This window comes from Megalops cyprinoides, chromosome 9 (genome assembly GCF_013368585.1).
Source record: "Megalops cyprinoides isolate fMegCyp1 chromosome 9, fMegCyp1.pri, whole genome shotgun sequence".
Lineage (NCBI taxonomy): Eukaryota > Metazoa > Chordata > Actinopteri > Elopiformes > Megalopidae > Megalops > Megalops cyprinoides.
The window spans coordinates 34,868,567-34,895,986 of NC_050591.1; the positions used below are offsets into that span (position 1 = coordinate 34,868,567).

The following is a 27,420-nucleotide window of genomic DNA, read 5'->3' on the forward strand; positions in this document are numbered from 1 at the left end:
CATTGGGGAAACAGAGGGCAGGAAAGGAAGATCTGTTAAGCACTGTTTTGCACTGGGACACTGTGGGCAACTCTAAGGGGCCAGACAGGAAACGTATTAAAAGCTTAAATAAATCACTGCCTCCGGGTTCTGTTAATCTTTGATGCTGTGCATTCTGGTTCTCGTATTAGCCGTTATCGTCTCTGGCATGCTGCCATGCTTGTGTCAGACAAACAGCACCTATATGAGATGCAGACTTTACTGCAACTGCAGAAGATGCTGACTTTCCTGTAAGTGTAAAGGATCATGGTGCTTTACAAACACAATTTAATGACCTCATTGATTTTGATCAATGATTAGGGAGTGATTTTCGATTGGGCCAGGACATTGAGAGTGGGACACTATCTGTCTGTGTGTATTGGTCATGTATAGCAGGTGTGCTATACATATATCTGATGATATTTGATGCAGGAATATATTCACAATGTAGAAAATGATAATAATTACACATAATGAATATGTTATCGACATTCAAGATGATTTTGGTGTCCATATTAGCATGTCATTAGCTCGGCCTCACATTTTTACGTGGGTCCATGGCTTTGAGAGCTTCATTAGAGCCTGTGGAACATTCTCTGCATTGTAATAACTCACTCGCTGCAATGAAAATTGTTATTCAATACAATCGAAACCGCCGGAGGAAGAATTTTTTTCCTTCTACGGTAGATGTAATCAACCAGAAATTGCATTGTATTATTAAACACACCTGTGGAAAGCTCCAGGGCATACACAGATAAAATCATATACCATCATTGCCAAAGCAGCTGCGAATAAATCAGTTTAATATTACAAATCTTTTTAAATGCCAGGTCCCTAAAGCATAGACTGTGTACGCAACCCTTAATAATTTTCTTTCTTTTTAATGATCGTCTTTAAATGCAACATTCTGACACTTGAAAGTGACATATTAAAGCTGTTATTTCAGTTAAATTACAGTCTTTCTTCTAACGTCAAGCTAATTTATTGTAGATTGGCCCCATATTTGCAGACTGTAGGCTAAAGTAATGAAAATGGAAAGAACCCACTAAATGTAAATGACAATTAAGCTCAAAGTGCTCATTTCAACAGGCAGAAAACTGTAATATTATCAGGAATATATTGCCATAGCATATCATTAACAGGACATTTGTGAATTTCTAATAATTTATGCTAGAAATAAACATTTTTATTGCTGTGCTTTCAACTTCAAAAGCTTGTGATGGTTGCATTTCGTACAACATTTAGAGGGTGTGGAAAACATCATTATCAGATAAGATATCTAGTTTTCCACAAAATGAGGATTCCCACGAGGGAATGCAATCAGCTCACAGGGATGCAAAGTGCATGTTAATTTGTAATAAAACACAGCAAAATAAAAGTTGTATTTATTATTTTTGGCGTACTGAGCAGACATCAGAAATACAAGGATTAATACATCAATGTGTTTGTTAGCGGTTTCCTTGATGTTCTCCTGAAGGACAATGCAACCAATAAATACTGTGGGGGCAGCCTTATAGTACCAGTTTGAGGGTGATTACCATGTGTTACAGTGAGAGCTGAACAACAGGAGACAGGTGGGCCTATCTGTGCAGCTAATGCGAAAGAACAGACTGTTGAAGCCCCCTAAACTCTCCACGATCAGCCAACCATCAACGCTGCAATCAAGAGATCAGTCAAGAATAATCCCTGACTGAGAGGCTGATTGGTTTGTTCACTCCTACAAAGCGATACCCTACGTATTATTGTGAGGAAAAAAACCCGCAGAATTGCTGCTACCTTTTGATTGCTTCTCAAATGCAACGTGTAACTGCGTGGTGTCAACCGAGGCCTAAATTCTAACAATCATGTTAAAGGGCAGCTTTAAAAAAAATAAAGATTTCTTTTTTTTTTTTAGGATTGAATCCTTCAACAGGAATTGTGTCCCTGCAGGGATATTTCTCCAGATGCCCTGGTTGGGCACAAACAAATAAACAGAGCTATATATTATTGCGTGTAAATAATCAGTCAGGACAGTTTTAGTGGCCCCTGCTCTGTTTTAATTTCACAGCTGGCCATGTCTGCAAATGATCATTTTACCCTTTGGTTTTTCACTGCACTTTCTATTCCCTCTTTAATAAGTCTGAAATTGGATGCACTGGACATGCTGAGCTCATCACTGGGGTAAGTGATAAGGTCCTGCAGAATGCAAAAGGGTAAAAAAAAAAAAAAACACAGTAACTATAACTGACACAGGAGGTTAACTGGTAGGGAAAAGGACTACAATTGCCAAGCCAGGGAAACACTGTGAAAACTACCCTTTTGTCTATAATTACCCTTGGACAATTTTGTTCAACCTCAAGATTTGGTGTATTTTTCCCTGACAAACACACAGCTGCCTTAGGAGTTGTCTGCTGTATCTTCCCTATAGGTCTTGTGTACGTTTAGCCATTGGCTGAAAACTAATGAATTAATCAATTTTAATATGCAAACTCAAGAAAACGGGAATAGCTCACCGCTGAACTATCAAGTGTCGTTTACGCTAGCATATTTTTACTTTTTGCTGAAAAGACCACAGAAACTGTCAAGCAAGGAAACAACATTTGGTGTCACTTTTTTCTGATACTGATATATAATTTTGACTCAAAACCAATTATTTCCGTGACAAGATTGACCATGTTTCATGGGGAAAAACAAGAGATGCCTTTTGGAATCCATAACTGAGTCTAAATTAATGTTGGCAGAACTACGCTCGTTTCAGATGACTATAAACTACCTTAGTCTGCTTACTTTTCAGAAAGTCTATAATATCTTGACACATTTAACTTCTTCTGATGACTTCAAATATGTCTAGTACTCTGATATATATAGCGTGCTGTAACACCCGTTATCCCAGGCCAAAAGACAGACTTAGATGAGGGCAGGCATGTTGCTCACTGCAATATGCAGCACTATATTGCCCCAATGCTGCAAGCTTGCATCCGGGCGAATAATGTTTAATGTAGTCCCTTTATGTCCTTCCAGATCCGAGAAGTGTCTGCAGCCAGGATGTGTGAGGAGGATTGATCTGTTGCCTGCAAGCACCTCCAGCTGAGCTGGCACTTTATGGATCCTGTGTTCAGGGCAATGGCAAAGCAATCTGACACCCAAGCCAAAAACCACCCAGTGGAATGGCACATGAAGAAAAAAAGCAGTGCCACATCAACCATGGAGGGGAAATGAGTGCAAACGCAGGCTCTTCTATTTGAGGAATTTCAGTTAGTTCACAGTAAACATCATTACTGCCCAGTACTGGATAGTGTGTCATCTCTTGGTGAGAGCAGAGGTGTTGACCGCTTATAATGAATGCAGTGGTTACAGGTTCTGTAATTTATCTTACGTTTATTGCTAGGAATTTGACACACTACTGACATCTAACACGTTTGACATTATATAAATAACCAATAACAAACCAACAGAAAATGGATTGATAGCTACCTATTCAATAATAATGACAGTAACTATATTGAAGAGTCTGCAGTTATGTATATAATCGTCTTTTGTAACAAAACACAAATATATCCTCTATGTCAGCAGTAATTATATTTAACTCACTGTACATCTTAATAATCACATAACCAGTGGCATTCCTTTATTTTAAACATTGCACTCCATATGACTGATAACCCAATCAAATTTTATTGATATCATATTTTCAAAACTGAATTAGTCCATTATCCATCTCCATGGAGACTGGGTGGGGCGGTGCAGGTACCATTATACTGTAGAGGTGAAAAAAAGTGAAGTAGTATCCCTACGCTGCAAGTAGGGATTACAAACACAAACTACTCAGAACAAACTCAAGGACAATTTGCCTGTGTGAAATAGAAGCTGTATTCAGGAAGCATAAACAGGGCATCTCTTAGACAGAAATAAATACCAGGAAGCAAAGAGAAACCTATGCCTACACAGATATTCCACACCTTCACAGACATGACATGCATGATCTAACAGTACGGCAGCCGGTGCGACACAGGTAAGAAGAAAAGAGTACTGAGCACTGCGCGTGACATTCATCATTATTAGAAACATACACCACGCTGAAGAGCGCTACTGTAGATCTTGGTAACCAGTGGAGGGAGATTTATCGGCTGTGCTCTTGAGAACTGCAAAAACGCTTAAATCTTCACTCAAAGTCAAAGACAAAACCATGAAATGTGGGTCTTCTGCCTTCCAGCTGACTTATCAACAGCAGGTGCTTATTGTGAGAGACACTGCGTGGGAAGAAGGCACAGATGACATGTTTTCAGTTACAACAAGTGGGGGTATGCACACACACACACACACACACACACACTCAGAACCACAGTCACAACAGCTAGGAAATGTCAAAGTAACACCACCTTTTGTGTGAACCAAGTTGCGGCCTTCATGCTATCTGCACGTTCAAAAAAAATTCAAAAATAAACCCAGCACGCCCTCCAGATAGTTTACCTCTTAAAAATTGCAACAAAGCAACACACTGAATTCCAGGTGTCAAGAAAACTGGGAGAAATTCCATTTTTTCAACAGCAGGAAGGACTAATGAGACACGCCACAGACCTAATCCTGCCTCAAAAACAGAGCTCTCCTGAATATTTAAATACAGCCTGAGCAGTCAAGGACAAGAGGTGAAACACAGAATCCTCAAGTGGACTCAAACAAGGGACAAAAAGTTACACTCCAGGCCACACTTTGATCATGAAACATGTACATGAAACAAAGTCTGGCTGGCTGAACAGAACAAACTGTTTTTTTTTTTTTTTCTGAGATACTTCCAGTGACCATACAGATATACAGCAGAGCACCTCCACTGCAAAATGATTGATACAGAATGTTGTCTCTCTGGATTATCCCTTTGATTCAACAGCAACTACGAATAAACAGACAGGCTGACCAATCCAAATGCAATGCCTTTGTGGCAAGGATAATCACTCAGTGTCTGAAACTCCACTTTCAGTTTGAGTCTGAGGAATTAAATATGATTTTTGTAATACTTAAAAAAAAAAAACACCAAGTATCCTTTTGAAACAACTTGAGAATAAACTGGTAATTCATGTGGCAGAAAAACAGATATATCACGGTATATCACAGATTGCAGGGAGAAATGCATATTTATGTCATACAGTTCATATGGGCCAGCACCAAAGACAGAAACGTCTTGCTTTTAACACTAAAATGCATTAAAGTAGTAATGCATTATGGTACCATTCAGTATTGACCCCTCCATGAGAGATCAATATATTTTTTTCTACATAAGTAACTGAGTTTATGAAGTGTCTTCATCTTTTCATGTGTTTTACTTTGAAGCTGAATTAAAGATTGTATAAGGTCAGAAATAAAATACAATTTGTTATAAATTGCTTATACAGAACTGTGTGGTCATGTAGCTATACTCACACCTTTTTAGAATAATAACAATACACACTACTATACCACTATAACATGATTAATTAAACTAATACATTGAATGCCACTAGCGAATGTTCATGCATTTGAGATCAAATGCCCAAAGTTATAAAACTCTAGGAAAGTAAATGTACTTAAGAGTACCTTTAAAACGTGAAGAATAAAACATGTCACGGCTGTTTTCAAAGCAGCTAAAAAATAAATAATTATGATTACAGTTCACAATAAATGAAAGAATAATGATTTTGCTGGAGGTACACTTTTCCAGTAATGGTGCACTAAGAAAGCTCTCTATTTTAACACTGTTGATGTGTGCCGTACAGTGCATCTCTGTTACTTAAGTTCCGTAATGTTCTTCTGAATGATAGGATCCAGCACCCCCTCTGCCTCATGATGGAACAGAACTACAAAAGTGCACCTTAATCAAAAGCTAACACACCGAGGCACAGGCAGCACATTTCACGGAGACCTTCCTAATTAAAAGAACATTGCCATAGCACCATCTTCAGAAAACCTGTTTTTCCTGCTGCCTTGTGGGGATCTGTGAAGTGGTAATCCTTGATTGATTTATAGCTTGTCAAAACTCATTTTCCCGGAGACTTCAAAAGATGTCAGTACACGAGGAGCGTAAGGGCCCAATTTGCTCAGGAAAGCTGCAAGGGTTCACTTAACCAGGCACAATGGCAATTTGCAATTGGAAGTAATTCTCCATAAACTTGGCGCTGCTGAGTGAAATGGATTTTTTTCAACATTTTACATGAAACCTCAGCTTACAGCCCAAGTGGCGTAGGAGTGTCACATAGAATACTGTGAGTAGATTAATTTACTCAATCTATTCTGCTACATGCCTGTTAATTAAAGCTTAAATCGGCAAGCAGCCCTTATTCCTTAGAAATCTCAAAACTCAATATTATTTTTGAATTGTCATGGTACTTTTGCTCAGAGCTCTGCATGGAGATACAACAGAGCCTTCAATAATTTTCTTACTACAGCAAATGTATCATGTGCGGGTACTTGTAGTACCTTTAGGAATTACAAAATACCATAACATGTTGTTTTGCTTTTAACATGTAGCATGTTGCACCTACAGAAAGTGTTCCACCATCTTTTGTTTTTACAAAGATGCTATTTTTATGCCAAAAATATTACTGGTTTAGTGTAGTAAAAGAGCAGGTCTTGTAACCCCTTATGTAGCGGATGAGATTCACAGGGGCACTGCCACTGTGCCCTTGAAGAAGTTCCAGCTTCATATTGCCCAAGTGGGAAAACTGGGGTCCCTTTCTATTACAGCGCGGAACAACAAGTCCTCTGAAAAGCCACAGGCTGGAACACCGGAATCCGTGAATATCAGATTTTTTTTTTTCTTCAAAACTGATAATTCTGAAAAATCTCAATTTGGGAAACTAGCATCTCTTAATGTTGCACTTTAGAACAACAAGACCCCTGAAACTGAGAGATCGGAACACTGACATCCCTGAAAAAAGCAACATATTGCAGTGCTATAATTTTACATTAATTAATTTAATTGTTTAAATAAACTCTTCTTCTTGCAAAAAAAGGTCAATTTTATTACTTGATTTACCCGTCCTAATCCCCTGTGTTTGACTAATCACGCTGAGGGAACAATGGCCACTCTCAAAATAGCCCTCTTAATCCTCTGAATGTCAGGGATTGACAAAAAAAGACAGCGACAGATTAGAGAAAGAAACCGCAGACAGCGCACTGGAAAGCCTTCCCCAAACTGTGCTGAGAATCCCTCCACACTGATCCCTGGAGGAAGGACATTGTCCTGACAAACAAAAACCTCCTGATAAGTGCAGGCCAAACGGCTTTACTGCGCACACGCTCCACCAAACTCCGTGTTCCACGGTCATGGCGTACGGTTGTCTTATTTTCTCCATCAAAACTGAGGATATTACAGTGTATACATTAATTTGTGGTGAATGACTCATAATTAATAAATAAAAAAAACATGCAATTTAACCTGAGAGGCAACATTGTTGTCAGCCAGCTAGAATGCTATTATTTGTGGTTGAGCCAAATAAATCCCCTCTACAAATAAAATCCCTCTCACCTTTGCATAAGTGTCCAATTGTCTTAGGGCAAACACACAGAGGACAACCATTGTCTAAGAACTCATTAATATTATGCCTTGCCATGGGGGACACACAGAACTCTTATTAGCTAGAGCCTTGGCTTGCTTTCAGAACTCACAACATTTAATCCCATTCAGTATTAAAATGAAGTCTACCAACTGAAAGCAGAACAGTCTTGATGCATTTTCATCAACAGATCCACACCAGAAAATAACACAAGCACGGATAACTCAAGACGTCTGTCAACTGGATATAATATAGACTGTATAGTTTCCTTCCTGTGACTTGATGCAAAAGATGATCTGTGTTTTTAACATCATGGGATTTCATGGATTTTTTTTTACAGGAAGATGAGCTGGTTTCCATGGTCAAGTAGTGTCATGTCCACTCCCTGGGGACGGGCGAGTGTAGCTGTCAAGATTTCATGCCAGGGTTGTTGGTGAGCCTCACGGCAACCACCAAGACCACAGGCTGGAAGAGCAAAGCCGCTGACCCCTGACCACAGTGTAAAAATAGCTTATGCACAGCTGTGTCCAAACCACGCTCTCTCCCTCTCACTGTCTCTGGTCTCCGTCTCCGTTCCCTGCAGGAAGAGCAGTGGAAAAACTCACCTCTGTAAAGACATGCCAAATCAAATTAAGTGGATTCAGCAACAGTGACCATCCATATACGTAATGGAGTCTTGAAACCCCCTTTTTTTTAACAGCTCACTGACTTCAGTGGTCATTTTCTCACACATTAAGAAGGCATGCCGCTTAATATCCCAGTCATTCATTACAACAATGTCCATCCTATATTTGCTTTCAGATGGCAACATTAGGAGAGTGTCATTGAAGGAAAATGCATGAAAGCCCATTATGCCTCTGGAATAACAGTTACCGGAAAGTGCAGCTTCAGGTGAAAAATAATTCAACGGTGCACTTATTACATTTAGCACCCTACTTTTTTTCACCTTTTCATATCAGTCTTCCATGATGGATGTTTACATGTTTCTATATTTATTATTATTATTATTATTAATATTTATTATTGCTATTGTCATTCATTACTATTCAGGTATGTCCATTCTCTACACCAGTCAGTGTATCCACAGTAATATAAGGACTGTAAAATGCTAGTAAACATTTAGCTAGCTCATTCACTGGCTAGCTTACTACTGCTGCTAGCCAAATCAACAGCACTGTTAGACATTGGCAGGAATAGTATCCCAACAAGCTAGGTAACTGCTTTCATCAAGGGAATGATGTTTCATGTAATTAATAAAAGTTATTGTTAAATTTGTGCTCCCCTCTTACTCTGTATGTAGGTAAGTAGCTAACCTTAACTTCAGCCAATTTCATAAAATCCATGTGCCACTCAAATGGTATATGAATATTGGCAATACTGGGTGTGCCAGCTTCTCGCTGTGCCCAGCAGAATACAGCCTAATCATGCCAATATTTATGATCCAATGGATCTCCATTGTGCTTTAATATATCACTACAGAGATAGAACAAAATGTCCTTCTTCATAAAAGTATTCTTCTTTACTGTAAATACAGCCTTGGAACAGGGTGAATGATGTGTATAATATGGGAATGGTTGTATAATATCCAAGTACATGAATTTCAGCTTTTCTAATGAGTTTTTTTAAACCATGACTCACACAATAACACATGTCTTGTGATAAATAATAAAAAAAAAAACGATACGTGCCATCTATACAGACAGAAGACCCCTGGCATCAATATGTAAATCATTTCACACTGCGCTGAAACAGCAGTGTGGACATAAATACAGTCCTGGTGTAATATTGACCAACCCTTCCCTCCAAAGTGAAGCACAGATAAAACTGGAAGATTGTTACCTCCTAAAATTGATAAAAACACAAATCCATAACATTCAAGATTTGCCTTAGGTGGCAACCAAAACCATGTTTGGAATTAATCCCATTTCAGTTTTGATGGTAATCTAGTTCTTCATAATGCCCTTCAAAACGGACTGCTATCGAGGCACTTCAAAGTTGTTTGTTCACAGCACCTTCTGCACCAATACTTGTGTATTCTTTAACATAAATTGCTTTAGTATTTTAGTTTAATGCTGACAAAAGCCACAAAAGACAGGAAAATAGCTATGCCCTGCCACGGCTTTTCAGCACACTCATTCTGTGGATGCTACAATACTTTGGCTACATTACGTTACTTCACACATGTACTCATCACTGGGCAGACTGCCAAAAATTCACACTTTATCTCAAACAGTGAAATATATAGGACACAGCCATGTAAGTCTTTGGTTACTATATGTATTTAGGCACTAGTTGTTACACAACAGGTACTAATTATGTGTATTGTTCCTTTATATTAAGTAAAAGCTTGCCTCATGCTGCATTTCTCTTTTTTCATTTAGTGATTTTTTTAACCCTTTAGTCAGGGGAGAATCCATTACTCAATATTTGACCTCTGTGACATGTTTATGGAGCATACCACATCCAAACATCTAAATGCAATTGCACTGCTTTGGTGTACAGTGCCCGCCTCGAGCAGGTCAAGGGAATGTATCACCTACACTGAAACACAATGAAGCCTACAAAGTATAAAACTGATGTTCAGGAAAAGCCCATTTCACCTTTTTGTCCTTAGTTAAAGTAAAGGGTATTTCTATATAGGGTATATCTAGAGCTCCTCATTAAAGTAAAGGTAAATATTTTACTCCACAGATTCTAGGTGAAGTAAAGGCTATTTTCCTGGCTCTACAGCCAGAGGTGTACCGCAAAATCCCCCTGCAAATTTTGGGAGAGGGCCCTTTACAGGTTGAACTTTTGGTTTCTTTAAGCACGTTAATTGGCTGTTAGCTGGCTATACACAGTTATAATAGGCTAATTTTATTTTCAACCTGTGCAGTAAAGCCAACAAGCTCCATCAGAGTGCCTCATAAATATCACTTTCTCTCACTGCGTTAATCACGGTCATAGATAAGGGTTAGGGTTAGGGTTAGGGTTAACCTCGGGACTACAAACACAAGTCCATGCTCTGTGATTTTGGTAGTAACCACAAACATAAACAACACAGTGACGTATAGTTAGCAGTATTTAAGAAAAAAACAAATACCATCCGTCTTTGATACTGCTTTTCTGTACTCTGAATAGAGAAGCTCTGTGGTGACCTTGCAGCTACATTTCAAAATGTATAGCCCAGCTGCTCATGGCAGTGAATTGTGCAAAGTTATTGGTGTGCATGTTATTTGTTTTCTGTCAAAAGACTCCAGACTCTTCAGAAAAGACTCAGGGGTAAACCCCCTGTGGCCTGGTGCTAACAACACCCTCAGGGGTAACAGTGCTTCAGGGACCCTGCACTTTGGGGCTCCCCCTGCATCATGTCCCTTACATGCGATTCCTGCACACTGCTGGCTACAGCTCCTCATTAAAGTAAAGGTTATTTCATAACTCTAGGGATCCTAGCTGAAGTAAAGAAAACACTATTTTGTAACTCCAATTGACAACTTCAATTTAAGACTGATTTTAAAATGAACACTGCATAGTTAAGTGAAAATCTGGGATCCTGAATGATGATGATAATAATAAAGATGATGATGATAATAATAATACATGCATACATACAAGCTGTTTTTCTTTTTTCCTGCAGGTTTTCCTGTGAATTCATCTGACAGAGTTGATTTAATTACACTTGTCATAATGAGCATTCATATATAAATACATACGTACATAAATACAAATATAATAAATTACTACTGTAGTGATGGAACAATAAAATAAGACACTTTTTTTTTTTACAGGAAACTGGATACCACTTTTTTTGAATAGTTTAACATTGCCTAAACCTCTCAAAACTTAGTGAGTACTCAGCAAAACTCAGTGAGCACACTATAGCCAATGCACTAGCAGTGTTTGTTTATATGGTGGCTCTCCCCTTTTTCGATAGCATGTTTGCATACACCCTCTGTGCGCTGTTTTTTCCACTTATGTTTATATTTCCTTCACTTCACACTACTTGGCACATAAGCCATTGCAACAAACAGAGGTTTGATTTGCGAAGTCCTTCATGCCACAGTTTGAACCATACGTTGCTGAGAAACAAGCCGGTATGCGGGCATGAGGTGGCACTCAGGCTGACAGCTTCTTTGCCACAGCTGATGGAGCTGTCTTGGCTGTATGCGTAGCTTTTGTAGCTTGTTTACTTTTGAAGCTCAATACAAGTTGCATATACAGGTGCTAGGGGTTGCGTTTGCTTCCTGAGGTTTAACATCTACATTCCTATTCTGGGTCATGGAGGTTGCTTTGTAAAAGTTTGCAACAGTTGAGCTTTCTCCATGAAATTCTCTCTCTCACACTCACACACACACACACACACACACACACACGTGCACATGCACACGCACGCACACACACACACACACACACACACACACACACACAAAATGCGTGTGCACACAATTTATTTTAGCAACTATATTAAGGATAATGCATTAGTCACTAATCATGAACATATCAACACTTTCTAAGGGAAAACTCTTTCAAATCGTATTTAGAAAAAAAAGTATGTTTTGTTATTCCCTCTGTACGTCTGATTCACAAATTACTTGGAACAAGAAGTTTCCAGCTGTCTGTTATTCTAATAATGCACACAGTCTTGGTCATTAACACTGCCTTCTACAAGGTTGCTGTTAGAACATGTAAGAAAGTATGCCGCATATTTATGACAGCTACACCACAGCATTTAAAACCTCACATTGTAACAAGCCATGAACGTGACTAAGTAGGACAAATAACCCCAAATAATTCCACGCATGTACAAGTTAATAGATACTTTTCAGACAATTGTATCTTTGTTCCTTATGTATTCACACTAAACATTGGACTAAAAGTTGAAGCATTTCTACTGATATGCTAGACGTAGTATAAATTAGTATTAATAATATAGACCCGATATTCTAACCTGCAGTAGCATAGTGTAAGTAATATATCTGCTCATTTTGAAGTTAAATAGTGTTTTGTGGGGGTTTTGATGGCAACAATAACCCCATAAGCTAAAAAAAAGGCTGCTCCAAATTCTCAAGAATCACTTGTAGCACCGGTAATGATGAAACGCATACTTTAACACAGTAAATTTCTCTGTATCTTACATAAACTCATAGATAACACAGAAAGGAAATTGCAGCTTTGCCAGTTTCAATGTGATGCAATATATGTATATGTAATACATGAACTGTACATGTAATCTCTATAAAGGTCAGGGTGATGTGCAAGGATTGCTGTGGATGCTAAGAGCTCTCTAAGATGGATAATGTGCTTTTTGCAACTCCATTTCCCCAGTTATTCAGCTGCTGGAAAGTAACCAGGGCCTAGTTTTTTTTTTCTTTCTTTCTTTCTTTTATGCTACTGATGTCAGCTAGTTGGCAGCTGCACTGTCTTTTTTATATACCTTTTCTCCATTCTGCAACCCTGTTTTTACAATTGCTAATTGTACATTAAGCTTACCTCACCACATCAATCTTTGCACTTGTGGAGGAATGCTTAAGTGAGTTGAATATAATCCAATACTACTACACAGACAACGGCTAATTTTCACATGACAAGTCACACAGTGCCCCGGAGTGATGCTGGTGCTCATTGGAGGATAGGTGCTACTCCACTAATATCATCCAACCAGCTCATGGGGTCTAACTAATCACAGGGTGTCTGAGAGTGGTGATACAAGGTGGTGTATTCATTCTTTATATTGTGGATGGATGTGCAGTCCTTAACCTTACACCTTAAGCTAAGAGTGTGTCTGTAAGTGTGTTGAGTGTATGCATCTTGTTTTCCATACTGATTTCCATAAGAATATTGTTTTGTTTTGAATACTTTGAACATGAACATACACACAGATGATACAGATGGAATTAGAGCATATAGTTGGTGGTATTAACTCATAGTTATCGGAAATACATGACCACTGACTCAAATGTGTCACTTTTCTAACTAGAATATAGACACTGGGTGGTTAGGTTCCCAACCACCACACCTGTATGTGTCTGGGCATGAACCTTTAAGTAAATTGCTGTATCTTGTGTCTCTCCTGCTGTACTTGCTGTCTGGGCAACAGATCTCGCCTCCCTATCTTCCTCACTCCGAAGGCATCCAAGAAGCAGGCCAGCTGTTTGGATTATTTATTGCTTTGGTGGTATTTATAATTTGACCTATTTGCCTTCTTCTATAACGGCTCTTGTGCTCATCAAACTGGAAAGGGGTGACCTTCGCATTTCTCCCTTTATGTGTTACTTTGATGGCTGACATCGTATGGACCATAAAGCCATCTCAGTGGAATTCCGAAAATTCTGAAATATGAATAAGAAGTGTGGATGTGAATGCTCGATAGAACTTTCATGCCATTTTCTCTGTTAAATTCCTTTATGTTACACTTCACCAAGGATATAAACACATACCACGATACAATGCCAGTATGTGTGTTAATACAGTAAATAGGTTAATACTGGCCTAGCCAATGAGGGGATTCTGTTACATATTGGTAATATGTACTGACTACTTGATGAAAATCATTAAAGTTACAAGTTAGAAAGTAACAGATATACCCTGCTTTTTAGAAAATCGAGTAACACTTATTTGAAGTTTGTAAGCATAAAATATTATCTAACCTAATTAATGCATTCATAACATATTATGCACCAGAAGCGATTTGTTTTGCTTTATAATGTTTGACAGATACAAAAATACATATGTCAAATGTTCTGAGGTATATAAAATTCTTTATAATGCATTTTGAATGTGTTACAAACACATTAATTATGCTTTATAATGACTCACTTCAAAGAATGTGTTTGAGTAAATTCTGTGTTAGTCACATGACTTTATTAGGCATAATTTATTTACATATAAATTGAAAAGAATAATATTTCCATTATACATGTAAACCTTTTGCTAAATCTATCCCTTTACTCTGGAAGAGTACAGCACACACTGAGATTTGACGTAATATCTATTTATACAGTCAAATGTTCTAGACACAACACTAAATTCTGTCTCATCTAAATATTTATATAGTAGGACAGGAAAAAATGACTACTTTTTCCTCTTTATAAATGTCCATTATAGTGTACACCTTTACTTAAGGTGCACAAAATAAATATCTTACAAAAACAGAACAAGGCTCTGTCAGATTGACACATTTGGATTCACGGTGCTTTTCTGATCAAAACTTGCTTCAGATGGTACACCACAATCAATATTTATTTACCAAAGAAAAACAGCATCTGTTTGCAAAAATAGAGAATAGAACCACATGGACTTTATTGTTCCCCAAAGTCAAAATTAAACAAGCAGCAGCAGGTGTACAAATTACAACATACGATTACAATATCAGCAACAATCCGTAGGGGAATTAAAAGGTACACGTTAATCCATATACTGCCTCTCCAGCCACCAAAACACAAAATAAATGATCGGTCTACCATGTGCTAAAAAATCATCTACAAAAAACTTCCTCATAGAAAACAACAACATAATAACGTAGCAGACTGAAGAAAAGTTTTGCTCATTCTGTCTCTTTACAGGATTATTTATGTTAAAATAAGAGTACCTTTACTTGAGTATCTTACATTTTCCACAATTAATTCTTTTATTAATTTATTTTTTTAATTGTTTTATCTTATAAATATCACTGACTGCCTCAAAAGTTTTCAGGGGCATTACAAAGGTGAGGTTCATTAGGAACCAGCCTTCTTACTGATGTGAATTTCAGTCACCATAGTCAGTCATCATAAGTTTCCTCAGCACAAAAGACCAGCACTGGAGTTAGTATACATTTATTTCAGTACAGATCTCACCCTTCCTGCAATGTCAAGATACAGTGCAGGAGGGTCTCTAAACCTACCTCATTTACAGAGGTTATGACTATTATAACTACTATATGAATTGCACAATGAACAAAAGCACTTCCTTTAACATAATACCGAAGGCACATTTTTAGATTAGCTAGGCTGGACTTGTGTTTTAATCTTGGTGGTGTTCTGCCCCATGGACTCACTCTCTCCTGCTCCAAAACAGAAATTGATCTATTACTATTTAGTAACCTGTGTCAGCTGCTATCCTCTCGCAAAACTGGCAAGAAGTACCGTCGTGCTGCCAGGTCAAAATGTTCTCTGAACAACGCATGGCTATTCCAAATGTGTACTGCATAAAGAGTACATTAAAGATAAGATGCCTCCATACTCTGAGGGGTGCTAAAATATATACGAGAGACATAATAGGCTAATCATTAAGTGCAATTTCAGGCTCTTCCTCGTGGTGGTCAAGATGCTAGAAGGGTTGGTATAGTATTGGAGGAGCTTACAAATTAACAAAAACAAAGCTCTCTAAATGACCGGCTTTTTCCTGAACAAGCACAGATCATTTAGCATGAATAACAGGGCATCTGAAACACATGAGTAAAAAATTAATCGTGAATGAAATTACAAAACAATAGCCATTACACCCTTATGACAGTTTGAGCATCGTACTGTCTTAAATAGTAAAGAAAAATGCATGAATACCTCTAAACAGTGCTAACACGTAAATCCTTGACAATCTACATTCATAATGTACTATACTTCACATCGAGTGAACTTAAAGGGAAATACTCTGAAACGAAACTGTCTTGATTTGCATACAATAATTAATAATTGTCCCTGACATAGTGACTGTGAATACCTGCCCTCACTTGTCCATACAGGTAATTATTAAGTCTGTAACTAAGCAATTAGGCATCTGGTAATTGCTATTTTTCTTTCTTTTTTTAATCTCAGCTTTATTCCATTATGGTAACCGTAGTTGCTCTTGGCAACAGATTCGTGTAAAAATTCAGGAAATGACCCTCTGCATTGATAAAAAAAAGGAATTTTGATTTAATTGGACACAGTGTTTGTACCAGGACAGACATATTGCTTCAGCCATCCCCCTCCGCCCACTCCCCCGGCCACCCATTTTTTTTTTTTTACACAGAGCATTCAGTGTATGGAGTGTTGCAAGTGAAGCTTCCCATAAACATGTACATGCCCGAAAAGAAAGAGAATTGTAATGCAATTTGGCTCTGTGAGTGCAGCTCTTGTTGTGGCCTCAGCACTTCAACTCCTTTCAGTTTTCGACCATGTTTGACTGGGGAGTTTAGCAGTGCACTCCCAGTGCCCCTAGCTGTGGCTGGGCAGATACGAGGTTCTGTTTACCAAGGGTGCTGCTTCCCGAAGGCCGGGGTCAACAATGAGCAACCCAACTACTGAGATCAATAACTCAAAGCACTTCAGAAGTTTCTGTAGTTGAACCAAAAGTTAGTATGTGGTTTGCTCTTTTTTATACAGCCCGGTGATTGTTCACCTTCCATAAAAATCCTAAGAGCTTACAAATATTTTATTTAAAAAGAATAATATTTCACAGGGAAGAACACCTTTTGGCAACTTCTAAATATATTTTGGTGTAGAAATATTGCCAGTATTCAGCTACTGTACTCAGTAAGGGCCATTGATGATTAGACAGAGATGAGAGAGGTCTCAGTGATTGCCTGTATACCCCAGGATTTTAATCGAGCCTTAAATAAAATTCCAAAAATTATGAAGGGGTTTGAATCCAAGATTTATTTTAAGTGCACAAACTGACATTCAGTGCAAGACTTAATCAGCGGCACACAGGAGATTCATTACTAGTAGTAATGAAATATTAGACTTTGATTGGTTCACATTGTAATTTCAGACCTGACATTACTGATTTTAAGGCCTCCTAGCAAAGGTACATGCATAACAATATAGATTAGTAGTGCAACTTTCACAGTTATAGTAATCATTAATTATTCCCATATGGATCCTTGACTGCTAATGTTATGTGGTTTCTCCACTGTCAAACCTCTGAAGAGTCCATATTCACAGGCAGAAAAAGAGATTTTCAACTTTCACATTCTAATAGGGAGTTAAAATTTCATTGGCCTCATGAAATATAATATTTCTTGAAACATTTGCTGATTTATCCATCAAGATTTCATAGCTATTGAGCTCTTATTAGTAAATATTATTATTACTTAGTTTAACCATGCAAAATACATGCTTGCCACCAGAAATTCTTATTTGTCAGCTTTGAAAAAATAATTTTATTACATTTTGTGAACCCATTTTAAGATCAGGCAGGGCCATGGTAAATCCCTTGATATCAGTCCCTACAGCTGCATCCACTTGAGGACCATGTAGGTCATGCTGTTTATATATGTGACCCGCTATCTAAAAATGAGCTTTTCTCACAAGTGGTCATTGCCAACTATAATGTGAAAACATTTTGGCGCAAGCGTCACATCAGTTGAGATTGCTGTTTATTTGTGTTCTTTACATTGTTCATTTACATTTACAGGTGAGTAGCTTACATTACATTACATTACATTAGTAGTATATGTAGGTGTATGAGTAGCCTATGTATAACCTCAAAATATGAAAAAAAGCTAAGTCAGTAAGGCAGTCAGTCACAATCTTTTGCTCAGAAGCAGGAAGACTGAACCTTTTTTCAGCAATTCCACCACTTTGCCACATGCTTTTAAGTTACATATATACACACATTTGGTATGGAAGGATAATCCCATCATAACCAGCAACGCATGGAGCAACAAATCCAAAATATATCAGAGTAAAATGTTTTGCAAAGTTGTAGTCTATTTATATAAAAGCAAGAGTTATCAAACATAAAACTGGCTTTGTTGGTACTAAAATTTGTTATATGTTCAATGCTAATTAGCTAGTATTGCTTTTGTTGTACTTTCACCTGTCATAGGTTGCCTGTGTCCACTGCTAAACAAGGAGATTCATATGTAAACTTAGTGCCTTTTAGCTTTGAATGTCTTTATCTTACAGTTAGAAGTATATACAGGTCCAATACTGTGATTCAGAACTTCTGTGTATAGCTGGTCAAATTGTATTAATGTAACTTAATGACTGTTATGGTAAAATATGTAATTAAGTGCTATTAATGTTTGGTAATAAGTGCCTAATTGCTTATCTCCTCAAGTTATGTTCAGAGAATAAAACTACATAAGTAGCTTTTGGGAAATACAGAAAAGGCTAACTACATACAACCTGGGATTTGAGAATAACTGCTTGCCGAAAATGAACTTTTAAATAGCAATAAATAAATAAATAAACTGCATTCAACATAGAACAAGTAGTTCATAATGCCAGAATGCAGTTTGTTTAATTTGGTGTAACCGCTATTTACTTAAACTTGGGGTTGTTAAGGAGCTTTGATAGTCAAGTATGAAATTTTGTTGCAAAAAACTTTGAAGGCCGTTTTCTCATAACCGGGTTTGCAAGTTTATAAACAATTAGAGCACCATAACTTCCTCTATTCACTCGATTTCACTGCATGAGACATCATTTTGAAGCTCTGAATCCGTACTTTAATAAAATGCAAAAACGTGAAAATGGGTCAACCTTGTGGAAAGCCTGATTTCACTGAGCTGGTTACATATTTCACTTGGGAGCATTTAAACAGCGTGTGGGTGCCTCTCCTTGCTTTTTTTCTGAACCATGAAGGATCCTTGAAGGACCAAATACTTCAGCTGCTAGTAAGGAATTAAACTTTCTGCTTTCTTTTCTCTCTATCCAAGGGTCTGTCCACATTTGCTTCAGATGAAGTGGTTAGACAGCCTAAATATTCTGCTGCATACTGAATAATCCATAGAGGTAAGGCTATATCTAGGCCCAGGCAAACACAAAGTCCCCACAGAGTGATTAAAGTTGGATATCTTAAATAAACTTCTAATCTACAGGTCACTCAGTTGCATGGTGTGAACCTCACCTTTCAGTGCTGATGGATGTTAAAAGTAGAGCATTCTTCAACACTGAATGGAACGGACACCAACCGAATCTTTAACAAACAGCAGACCACACTGCGGTATCAGAAGCCGCAGAGAGCCCTGCCTCCAGGGAGGTTCCTCCTGGGAGATTTGTGGTGCCACTTTGCATGTTCCTTCTATGATTGGTTACTTTATATGACCTAATATCTACTTACCATCCAGCTTTAGAAGAAAAAAGTGGTGGTTGTTATAAGCAATTGATGTGCGGTAAATTGAATTCAATAACAGCAATACTTCATAATACTGAAGGCTATTACCATGTATTACATTGTCAGAATTTGTCACTATGATGTGCTAGATTATACTAGATATTCCCACTACCCCCAAAAGGTCAACTGGTTTGGTCAGGGAGCCCCAAAACCAAACCCTCACCATTGTTAATGAAAACAATAAAAACATACATAGTTGATGAAGAAAGCACTTTTGGTTTCAACTCCATTCTTAATGTATGCTCATCTTTTTAAAATAAATACAATAATGATCATATTTCATAATACAAACAGAAAAGAGGTCAAAGAAATCACAAGATTTGAGTAAAGTTAGTAAACCTACGAGAATTATGAACTCTTCAAGAACTGAAATGAATCTAATATTTAGTAGCATGCCCAACAGACTCACCAAATCATGCAATCTTAATAATGGTCTGCCAAGGGCCCTGTTAAATATTCAGATACATGCTAGCTCCTTCAGACAGGGGCTGAGCTGTCATAGTTTGCTTTCCTGCCCATTAAATATGAATATAGTAGTGTAATGATGCTGTCTTCGACACATATTAGATAGAAGTTTAGTCTGTGGCTGTTCTTCCATGACGGATAATCCTCTTAACTGAATAGCATCTCTCATCCAGGAATGAAATAATTTAATTTAATCTATTTATTTTGGTTTGTTATCTGCAACCTTCCAAACAAATGAAATGCAGACTTGAAACAACGAGTATCATTTTCAAATGTATAATTTTTCTAAGGCTTAGATGTAATTATGACATCTGGAAATGACCAAACTATTCAGTTTTTTTCTGCTGTATATTAACAATGTTCTACTTTGCTGTTTTTGTACAACATAACGCATTAGAGTTAACCTCCATCAGAGCATGCTTACAGGTAAGGAGGGTATTGACTGCCAAATGAACTGTTACTCCTGTTCGCCATTCATAAAAAAAAAAAAACGCTTGTAGGTAATTATGATACCGACTGCGAAGGAAAACACGATGGCTGTTCGACCTGTATCAGAAAATTCTGCAGTCTAATCGTTTAACTGGTTGCCAAATGTTTAATTGAATAGACGGCAGTTTATAAAGAAATTCTGACAGTAATATATGTCAAATTATGTTATCGTAGGGGAGTTTGAAAAGAAAACAAAAACAGCACCACGGACTGACGGCGACACATATCGTAATGGATATACCCGTGTCTTACCTTAGGACCACAGTTTCCCCTTGCCTGACGGTAATGTTGTCCATCACTGTGTTGTCCGACTGAGATTCCCCTTGGCTGCGGACCGGTAATCCTGCAGGTAGAGTAAACAGCAGCCTGAGCAACAGAACCACTGTGCACCTCCAAGACACGGCAAAGTGACCACAAGCATCCATCTTCAAACGATTAATCCTTCCCAAAGGTCGGGATAGCCGAGCAATTCCTTTAGATCAATACAGGGGGAAAAGCTGTTCCAACAATTCAACCCTAATTGAATAATTTTTTTTTAGTTTTTATTAATTTGTCTTTATTCAGATGTCCATTCCAGGTAAAGTATTCGTTTTAAAAAGTTTAATTGAGTATATCTCTTTTGCCCTGCGCACGTGTGGTTTGCATCAGCTGCGTCGGCCCTGGCGCTTGGCGTGCATTGCTTTGATGACAGAACTCCTTGATGTAAAGTTATCTGTCCTTACAGTCACTCCGATTACTGGGTTAGAGAGCAAAAATATTTTAAGAAGTCGACGAAGCTCGCTTTCAAAATAGTAACTGAAGAAGGAAGAGTAAAGAGGATGGAGACTTAAAAACTAAATCCATTTATTCAGACATGAAGTTGATTTCAAGAAAACAAAGTACAGCAGGTTCAAAAGACGAATCATAATAAATCCAAACTAATCTCGGCTAAATCGATGCCGGCTGCCTGCTTACTGGGGTTTTCGCCTAGTTAGTTGGAGCTATACATTAGTTATCCCGTGAGAGTAGGCAAAGTTTTCTTAAAAAAATCGTTAGGATTAAGTAAATGTTAGCTACGGACTCCTTGGTTGCTTTAGGCTATCTCGCAGTGCGAAGGTGGTCTGAGTGGAAGGAAGGAACTGAAGGATAGTGAGAAGTGTTCTGAGTGCCTTGCTTTCCCGTCTCAGTCTGTACAATGTGAGCGCTCGCAAGTCGTATAGCAGCCTTCTCTCACTCTCCCCCTGTACCACAGATTTACACAGCGTTGTCATGGCAGCAAGGAAACTGCTGGGAAGCATTCGCCTACCGTAAGAGTGTACCTGAATCCGCAAAAAAATGAAGCCCCATTGTTTTGTTCAAATGTTTAGTTAGAAGACAACTGTTCGGTTTTAGCCAAGTGGAAAGCACTGAGTTTGTGCTGAGCACCTCGTAAATGAGAACGTGGTTCGTGGTGTGACAGGTAGTTTGGCCGAATGAGAGCTGGTTTAGAATGACTCTAGGACCAACCGTCATTCAGGTAGGTATCGTTCAACTAGCGCATCATCAGGCGATCTTCAACACAGCAGAACGTTAAATTGGGGAATCCTGAAATAAGAAATAGTATAATCGACTAAATGGTAAGATTTACTGTAAGTAACATCATCCAAGATCTACATGGGAATTAAATTATGCAAATTTCCAAAAAATGAGTATAAAAAATAAAAATATACTTTATTTTATACAGTTTTATTGGAAGTGTGCTTGTTGAATACAAAAACATGAAAGACAATTCCCAACCATTCAATGGATGTTTTTTGTTTTGTTTTGTTGTTTTTCCCTGGGCATATTTATGTAAATTCACAAATTATATATGCTTCTGCCTTTTGCCTTGGAACATTGGCCTTCAGTCCTTTTTGGGTGTTTCTTTAGAAACTGACATATATGTGTTAATTCAAAATTTATATCAGAAACATATTGGTAATTAGTAATGGCAGTAATAATTCAGAATGTCCTGTTTCATTTGGTATTTCCATTATTTTGTCTACCCCTTTTTTCCATAAAACATTTTAAACCATTTGTGGTTCTTCCCGATGTTAAATCTGGCAGAGACATGGGGGTGGATTGTGTCCTTCTGTGGTGTGCAAAAGAAAGAAAGTCTGTTCATTGGGGAACTTGAGGGTTAGGAGTCAAAAGGAATAATCTAGTCATTTATCATTTGAACTTTCCAGCCTTTTGAGTTTTAAAAGAACAGGCTTGTTGTGAGATGAAACTGGCTCCAGAGAAAAATGGGAAACAGTTAATGGATCTCAGCAATAATGAACGCAGATAGACTTGTGCCTGAGATTGTGATGATCTATGAAATTAGTTCTAGTTTGTCTGTCCATATGACTATAATGCATAAATGAAATGAATAGATTACGTGCATGCGACCATTTGAAATCATGTACCCTGGTGCCTCCCACCTGTCTGGGTGACCTTTACCTATTAATTAGAAAAGGCAAGAGGGAGAAATCTTTGGTAGAAGAAACAAAGACATGAGTCACTGCTTCTGCTGTGTTCACAGTTCAGTTTAGCTTGCATCCATTTTGCTGGTCCACTTCACAGAGGCATATGCTCTTTGAAGCATTTTTCCCCACAATATTCTGATAGAGCAACGTCTAACCTGGTAACTCTTCAACTGAGTGACAGTGAGCTGCGCTCTTTTGGGAAATGTAATAATAAGTAAGCCATGCAAATACTATGTGACACATTGACTTTAATGCATTCACCTCGTTCTTCCTATCTCTATCTCAAAGGCAGAAATTGAGCTCTTGCTATAAGATAAATATAAAAATCTCCTCATTAAATCTTCATCTGGTTTATTAAATTGAAAGGGAAATAAAACAATGGTGAGAATCATTGTTCAGGCTTGTTAGCCACAAACAAAGGCTCGGTTTAGGTGGTACTGTTCTCAGAAGGGTAAACCCAATGCTTCCTTCACAGCTATGGTCTTATTATAAAAATATGCGCAAACATTTAAATGCTTGTAGGACATGGTGTAGTTTGTGTCTACAGCTTAATGAGAGAACAGACACATAAGTAGGAAAGTGTTGGTGAACCACTGAGTAATCTACTAGCTGCATAAAATATTGCCACCACTTTTTGGGACTAGCACTCATGGTTGTGACATTCCACAATGTGCCTCAGTCCTAGCGGGAATCACTGTGTGGCAGGACCAGTGGATATTTTCATCATAACTGGGGTCGCAGTGTGGATTTAAGCGGCTGCCCAGTTTTCGGAAAAGAAACAGCATCATAAATCATCGCTTTCTCCAACCAAAAGTACTTTTTTCAACCCACACCATACGAACGAAGCCTGGGGATTCATCTGTGCCTCACCCTCACCCTCTGCATACTGCGGGTCTCCATCCCCTTTGCCATTGCCACAGAGAGAGGGTTGTGATATTTTGCTCCCAAGACCTCTAGCTAGCAAGGCATCTAGCTGGCAAAGTAGTCAGAGATACTGTCTGACTATTCTGTGACAGCTGTTTCACAGTACAGTGCACTGCCTGAAGCTGGGTACCAGTTAAACCATAGGGGGTGTTGCTGATGAAACAGATGTCTGAAAGATGTCATCTCCCCTTTCAAATTAAAATGTTATAGTGCAACGGGGGTATAACAAAATTATCTCCTTTTGTGTTCAGTAGTTAGCTAGTTACTGTTTTCAGAGAAAACCTGAGAGTTTTACTGCCAACTCACTAACATCAGGAGCATGTAGTACCTACATAGCACACGGCAAATGGTTCTTACAGAACACCATGTAACGGTAGTCCATATTTGCAGGTATTTATGTGCATGTGCCCATGTATGTATGACCACTGGGCCTTTTTAGGGCCGTCACAATTTATCACACCAGCTGAGTCGAACGCTCATTCACGAAAGTGTCTTGCAGTCTGTGCCTCCAAGTTTCACCGCTCAGAGAGAATATTATGCTGTGCTACTTCTGTGATAATTTGATGGTATTATCAAATGGAATTGAAATTCAAAGTAGACTTCGGTATTTGTCAAAATGAACCTTGCTTTTCTGTGTTTCAACAACAAAATTGTGGTCACAGAAGATCACCGCTGTGCCATACAACTTATCTGACCTTTTTGTGCATGTACAGGTTGCAGAGAGAAAACAGACTTAAGCATCAAGTCAGAATTCACATATCTTGGAAAATAATGAGACGCACCCTCGTTTCAAGCAAAACCACCTAATTCTGGCCTACAATGCCCCAAACGCAAGCAAACGTAAGCCCCAAGCTTACTAGTAACAGCGTCACACAAATCTCCTTAGAAGCACATAAGCAGGGTTTACATTCTTGTTGCTCAAGGCTGAACTGGCCCCTAGGTGATTTAATCATTTTAAGCCACATGTTGTTTGACATATTATGTCAAAATAATATATTTAATTGTGATATAATACACATGCATTCACATTTTAAATATTTGTGGGCTCAGAAGGGGTCATCATGACTAACTCTGCAGATCCCATGTAGAGGACAAACGTGTTTCAAGTGTTAAATTGGACCATGTGTCAGTGTAATAATTTCCAGCTGTGGTAATGTCCTTATATTACCGCGAGAGAGTTAATCTCATTAGACTTTGTTTGGCAGAGTGGATGTTGAGTTGACACTAAAAGGGTAAACGCCATGTTGCTTGTGTTAGATGGGACAATATCCGTGTGAAGCATCTGTTTACATCTGCATTGGCTGCATGCACCCTGAAACTGGGCATTCACACCTCTTCAATTAGACTGCCTATTGTTATGGAGCGAGGGCCCCCAGTTAACGATGCGAATCGGCTTATGACGGTCTGACTTGCACTAAAATTGGCAGTCTTTTTTTTTTTTTTTGAAGAACTGACCACATGTTAATTGCTACGCGTTTGCATCATCTTGTCGTTAGCTGAACGACCTCTGTAATTTATGTGCAATTGTTGGAACATGAGGGTGAGAGGGGCTTCAGGGCTTTGCGCGCCCATGTGGCACACTACAGATAGGGGGAAGGCACAGCTGCCAGTCTGATGGCATCTCAAAGCATCAGAGCAACCGACGCCTGCGTCTCTCGCGAAAGAAAGAACCAGATAAGCAAATGCAAAGCCTTTGATTACTCATTGTCATCTGTGAGATCTCTGCTCAAGCAGGAGCCAGAGAGTAACCCTGGGACCCTCACTGAAACCTTACTGCAAAAAGGAAAGAGGGTTGGTTAGAATGCCTATACATTCAGAGTATTATTATCACTATTGTTGTTTTGTAACATTGCCTTTTTTCCCTAACTGACGCGGTTGCTTTTTTGCCAGCTGGTATAATTTAAAATGCAAAAAATGTGATGAAAATGATGTATGATCCCTTGCTGTTTTCCTTCCTAAATGTGAATGAAATGAGTGTTGTCATAGCTTCAAAGATATGTAGGACTTCAAGTGGAAAACAATAATTAAGTGTAAGCAAACAGCTCTAAAAAAGACAACAACATCACATTCTCACTGGCTTTGAATAGAGGGCGGTTATGGTTTTCAGAAGCAATCCAAGTGGCTAAGATCGGAATGTGACTGAGTACCATTAAACAATGATGCAACACCTCTCACAGTCCTATCATAGAGGGCACAAACAATTGGAGAAAGGCTTTTAGCTGAGCAGAGAACGTTTATGGGAGGAAGTGACCATTACTGACTGCTGTAAAGACAGCTCCAGAAGTAGAGCATGTTATCTAAGGCTCTTGGTGGCTTTGTGGAACAGGTAATGTAGTTTTCACTGTGACAAGATTTATCACTTTAACGCAAACCGGTAAGTGTTGGCCCCTCTTTTTTTTTTTCCTGAGATGAAAATCCACTGTATCGAGTGCTTTTTTCCTGTCGTTTTTATATAAGGGCACTTACAGCTTTATGGGTTTCTGCAGCTCAAGTGTTCAGTCAACAACTATGCAGAATAATGTAAACACTGATAGTATTCCAAACCAGCACCATTATTTTTAAAGCAATTTGGCAAATCAGTATTTGATATGGCTATTTGTGGCTGTTGGACAAAAAAAAATTTACTAGACAAATCAATTTATTTTCATCCACAATATGTTCAGAACTGCGCTCGTTAATCCTACAAAAGTAAATCGTTCTGTGTGCCAAAACCTCAATTAGTGAGTATATCGTAGTGTTTAAGTGATTGTGCTTTGATTTTTAATCATTAAACTTTGGATAAAATATGGTGCATACCTTTCATTTGTTAACAGCCACAAAGCCACCCCATAATATGACAAAAAAATTACCCACAACAGCTGACAATATAAATAAATTAACTGAAATAAGTGTCTCACTTGTGCCAAATCCAGTGGCTGAGCACGGATAAGGAGATCAACTCAATCATCAAACCTCTCATCTTTAATTAAGTTCAAAAGGCAGGCGGGGAGATCACCAGCAGTTATTGTAATGAGAGGGCTGGATTTGCGAACGGAAACAGAAGACTACAAAGAGCCTCTGGAGTCAGCAGGGTTATGTGGCATTCTACGCCTGCGTTTTCAGCGGCTTATAGGCAGCACTGTACCAACTGTTTCATGGCCTGTTATTTCCCTCGACGATTATGTTTTAATAAAACCATACTGCTGCTCTGAGGAGTTCTACTGTATCGTATCACATGAAATGCAGCTGAAGCTGTGGGAGAGTGCTCAGATGGCTTCAGGACCTTTCCAGCTGAAACAGAAAACTTAAAGATGCTTTCTGTTCAAATAATAAAGGAAACATGAGTACCAGTCATGATAACAATCAGATTGATTTTATGTATGCTAAGGTTGTTGAACATGGTAATAATAAGAAAAACAAGAAAACTTTGTAAAAAATTAAGTATAACAAGCCACTTGTTTAAAATAGTTTTGGTGACGATGACGACGACGATGATGATGATGATGATGATTCATCTT

The 27,420-nt window shown here is 38.3% G+C and overlaps 1 protein-coding gene across 2 annotated transcripts in view; it reads right to left on the minus strand.

Annotated features, from left to right (window-relative positions):
• The window catches only part of LOC118782843 (protein CEPU-1-like), a 253,717-nt gene that overhangs the window by 53,898 nt on the left and 172,399 nt on the right, over positions 1-27,420 (minus strand). Inside the window, exon 1 of one of the 2 annotated variants that reach the window (XM_036536445.1) lies at positions 20,787-21,001. In XM_036536445.1, the coding sequence (XP_036392338.1) occupies positions 20,787-20,959 (173 nt within the window). In that variant the 5' untranslated portion in view covers positions 20,960-21,001. Of the gene's footprint in view, positions 1-20,786; positions 21,002-27,420 lie in introns of those variants that run through there. The other variant, XM_036536446.1, reaches the window with a different exon arrangement.